The 2,566-nt window shown below is 62.5% G+C and overlaps 1 protein-coding gene across 1 annotated transcript in view; it reads right to left on the minus strand.

Moving 5' to 3' along the window:
• The window catches only part of SEMA3G (semaphorin 3G), a 10,422-nt gene that overhangs the window by 4,233 nt on the left and 3,623 nt on the right, over positions 1 to 2,566 (minus strand). The window contains exons 5-13 of the mRNA XM_031058237.1: positions 2,430 to 2,547; positions 2,048 to 2,190; positions 1,855 to 1,969; positions 1,673 to 1,742; positions 1,353 to 1,497; positions 863 to 1,094; positions 658 to 749; positions 395 to 436; positions 1 to 224 (exon numbers count right to left, since the gene is read on the minus strand). Of these exons, the coding sequence (XP_030914097.1) occupies positions 1 to 224; positions 395 to 436; positions 658 to 749; positions 863 to 1,094; positions 1,353 to 1,497; positions 1,673 to 1,742; positions 1,855 to 1,969; positions 2,048 to 2,190; positions 2,430 to 2,547 (1,181 nt within the window). The remainder of the gene's footprint in view (positions 225 to 394; positions 437 to 657; positions 750 to 862; positions 1,095 to 1,352; positions 1,498 to 1,672; positions 1,743 to 1,854; positions 1,970 to 2,047; positions 2,191 to 2,429; positions 2,548 to 2,566) is intronic.

Below are 2,566 nucleotides of genomic sequence, written 5' to 3' on the forward strand. Positions count from 1 at the left end.
GTCAGGTTCTGGTCCAGGCACTGGTGGGCAGGGTTGGCCTGGTGCACGTCCTGGCGGCGCTGGCGGCGCTTGCCCGAGGGCTGGTAGTGGGTGCAGGCAGTGCCATCCCAGGCACAGTAGGGATCCCTGGCCAGGCAGCACTCGGCACACGCAGTGCCATAGGACTCACACTGGTGCAGCCGCACCTGGGCCACGCCCAGGCTGGAGCCCACGTAGAGCGTTTGCTGAGGGAACAGCACCAGGGTGGTGAGGTTGGCAACCCCCATGGGCTTGGCGCCTGGGGGCCCAGCCAGGACACCCCAGGGCACACATGACATGGCTTTAGGAGGCTGGTGACCACAGCTGGACACCTGCCTGGTCCCCAGCCCCGTGGCTGAGCCGTGTCTGTACTCACACGTTTGACAGAGATCTCCATCTGGGTGATGGGCACAGGCATCTGTAGGGGAGGGGGGTGGACATCAGGCTGGCATAATCCTCAGGGCTTGGCAGAGCATCAGGAATGTTTTCGGGAGGGTGAAAATACCCCCAGCCAGCGTCTGCCCTCACAACCCTGAGACCTTCCAGTGACCAACAATGCAGTGACAGCCCTGACCCTCCATCCCCCAACCTGAGCCCACCCTACTGCCCCCTCCCTGCAAGTGGGGCAGTAAATGTCACCTTAAAAACCTGCAGCTCCTCCAGGATGACTTCTTCAGTCACAGCTGAGTTTGCCTTTTGTATGACCACCACCTTCAGCACCGAGCCAGCATCTGGGGGCCGAGGAGGATGGAGGTGTGAGCACCCTGCATCTCACAGCCTGGGGGGTGCCCACTGGGACCCCCAGCTCTGCGGCTCCTTCCTGCCCTCTGCCCCTACTGCTCACCTGTGCCGAGGAAGAGGATGTCGTGCTGCCCGTCCTCGGCCTCCACCCTGTCCACCACGAGCTGGCGCAGCCGCTGGGGCAGGTCTGTCTTCACCAGGAGGGGCCGGCGGTGCCGGGGCAGCACGGGCTGGAACATGAGGGGGTGGGCACGGGCAAAGTGCAGCACCTCGTCGGGGAAGTCCTTGGTGGTGCCGTACTGCCGCCGGGGCTGGTTGGTGGTCTTGCTGGGACACTGCAGGGACAGGAGGGGACCAGCTCAGCCCAGACACCCCAGCACCCATCACTCCTTCCCCCTCCATCGCCCCTCAGAGATGTCTTGGGTCCCTCTCTGCCTTCCAGTTTGGTGTCCATCTCTTCCACCCCTTTGCCAGACCTCGGCAAAGCACCAGCTGACCTTTTCAGCAGGTGAGAAGATGGGCATGGCTCCATCACCACCCCAGAAGAGCAGCTGGAGGAGGGGAGGGACCTGGAGCTCCAGGGAGTCACTCACCACGCCCGGCCGTGGGTAGGGCACCCTGCCCTCGTAGGCAGCCCACTGGTGATGGGGGCTCTCCCGGTGGGCAAAGGGCCCGTTGAACACCTCCCTGATGTCGGCCATGCGGTACACACAGACAGCAGAGCCCCGGAAAACGTGGCTGCAAGGGGACAGAGAGGGGGTTGAGCAGAGCCATGCTTGGCACTGCTGGCAGCAGGGGCACCAACATCCCTGAAAGACCAGGGGAGCAGCCAGCAACCCTTGGTGACAGTGACAGGGCAGGTCATGGGCAGCTGCAGCTGGACTTCCCCAGAGGCTGGAGCTGGAGCACCCACCTGACAGTGCTGAAAAGGGCATAGATCTCTGGGCTCTTCCTATCCTTCGTCCTCAGCAAGAAGACATCCTCTGGAAATGAAAACATGGGCTTTTTCCTGAAATCCAACTAAGTGACTAGCCCCAGTGAGACACAGCTCCATCTGTACAGAGCTGTATCTCACTTACCCAGCTCACACCTTACCCAGCTCATCAAAGTAGGTGTCAATGCCACCAGGGCCGGGGACTGAGCACACCAGCCGGGCCTTGTTGAAGGTGCTCCACTTGTTGACCAGCACCCTCTGGCCACCAGCATCGTTCTGCAGGGACAGGGAGTATCAGGGCCACTGCTGTGACTGGTGCATCCCTGTCCCCCATGGTCCCCACCAGCATCCTACCACGCAGACACGCCCCACACGGCTGACAATGGCGTGCTCCTTGCTGTCTGCCTCCACCACCTTCTCCGTGAAGAAGAAATAGGCTTTGTCATTGTCCCGGTCATCGTTGTCTGGGATCAAGTGGGCTGCCACAAACTTGGGATCTGCAAGCAAGAGCCGGTCATGTCAGGTGGGGAGAGAGAGCACAGCCACCACCTCCAGGGCCCCAGTCCCTGCTGGGGCTGCATGCCAGCCAGCACCACCCCCAGACCTGGCTGTCCTGGTGCCTGTCCCTGCTCCTAGCTGCCATGGGGGATGCTGCAGCATGGCCACAGATGCTCTGGCCGCCACAAGGTTGTGGTCCCTGGCTGGGGGAGAGGGAGGGGCAGAGGGCAGCTGTTACCGTGCAGTAAGCGCTGGTCCACCTCCGTGCGCAGGGCGGAGCGGGTCCCCATGCTGCGGAACACACCAGGGTCAGCCCCCAGGAAATCTGCTGTGAGGCCAGCGTACAGCTCCCCTCCTGCAAACACACCCAGCTCC

This window comes from Geospiza fortis, unplaced genomic scaffold, assembly GCF_000277835.1.
Source record: "Geospiza fortis unplaced genomic scaffold, GeoFor_1.0 scaffold78, whole genome shotgun sequence".
NCBI lineage: Eukaryota > Metazoa > Chordata > Aves > Passeriformes > Thraupidae > Geospiza > Geospiza fortis.